Source organism: Aplysia californica, unplaced genomic scaffold (assembly GCF_000002075.1).
Source record: "Aplysia californica isolate F4 #8 unplaced genomic scaffold, AplCal3.0 scaffold00212, whole genome shotgun sequence".
NCBI lineage: Eukaryota > Metazoa > Mollusca > Gastropoda > Aplysiida > Aplysiidae > Aplysia > Aplysia californica.
In genome coordinates, this window is record NW_004797482.1 from 394,837 (window position 1) to 395,962 (window position 1,126).

Below are 1,126 nucleotides of genomic sequence, written 5' to 3' on the forward strand. Positions count from 1 at the left end.
ACAGACACACACTCACAAACACGCACACACATACTCACACACACACGTAAATAAATGCCCACGTTCAGACTCAAGTCGACTATATCACGCCACCGGATATCCCTGACGTTTTGAAATCACAAAGTGTGACGTCCAGTTTCTATGAAAGCAAAAAGCAAACAAGCAAAGCCAGCGGTAACCGTGATGCGTCCAGCGGGGGAAGGAACAAGACACTTGGCGGACTTTGGTGTGACAATTATCCTTCTTGTTGTCAGGCGCGCCTTAACAATGGAGAACTGAAAAATGAGGGGACCGTGGTTTTTTAACCCTATCCCACTACCCCCCCCAAAAAAAAACAGCAAGAAGAAGAAGAAGAAGAAGAAGAAGAAGAAGAAGAAGAAGAAGAAGAAGAAGAAGAAGAAGAAGAAGAAGAAGAAGAAAAAAGAAATATAAGAATTATTATAACAACAACAACAACAACAAATTCACGCAACACAAACTACAGCAACAATAATAACAATAACACCATTATACCACAAAAAACCTATACCCCATCCACCCACTAGCACGCAGCTTAGTTTCGTTTCAGTACGAGTTTTTCGGCAATTTGCAACACAATTAGGTCATCACATAAGTGCGACTAAGGAGGCGGTGGCGATGGATTGGACCCACTCTCAGGAAGTCAGGCAGCTGCATAGCAAAGAAAGTGTTGGATAGGAATCCACAGGGTAACAGATCAAGGGGAAGACCGCGTGGAACCTGGAGAAGAATTACAGAAATTGATGTACAGAAAAGTGGGAAGACATTGAATAACATTAAGAGGCTAGCCCAGGATAGAGAAAAGTGGAAAGTGTTTGTCCGTGGCCTATACCCTGGTTCAGGGTGAGAAAGGCGATGATGATAATGATGATAAGTGCGACTAGCAGCACAGTTTCTCTTACCGTTACTCCGAATAGAGCTCTTATCGTCCACGTCCACACTGACAGACACATCTGCAGACACACTGTCGGCGTCGCCTTCCTTGTCGCTGTCTGGTTCTGTACAGTCGTCCTCTCCTTCGCCATCCCCGGACACTAGACGGTTGTCCTTCTTTAACCTCCGCCGGGCGTTGGCGAACCATGTGGATACCTGGTGGGGGAGGTGGTTT

The 1,126-nt window shown here is 45.6% G+C and overlaps 1 protein-coding gene across 1 annotated transcript in view; it reads right to left on the bottom strand.

Annotated features, from left to right (window-relative positions):
- Positions 1–1,126, bottom strand: part of LOC101847041 (homeobox protein caupolican) — a gene marked incomplete in the record, with an annotated part of 49,456 nt that overhangs the window by 5,136 nt on the left and 43,194 nt on the right. The window contains 1 exon segment of the mRNA XM_005099416.2: positions 921–1,107. Coding sequence (XP_005099473.2) covers positions 921–1,107 — 187 coding nt within the window.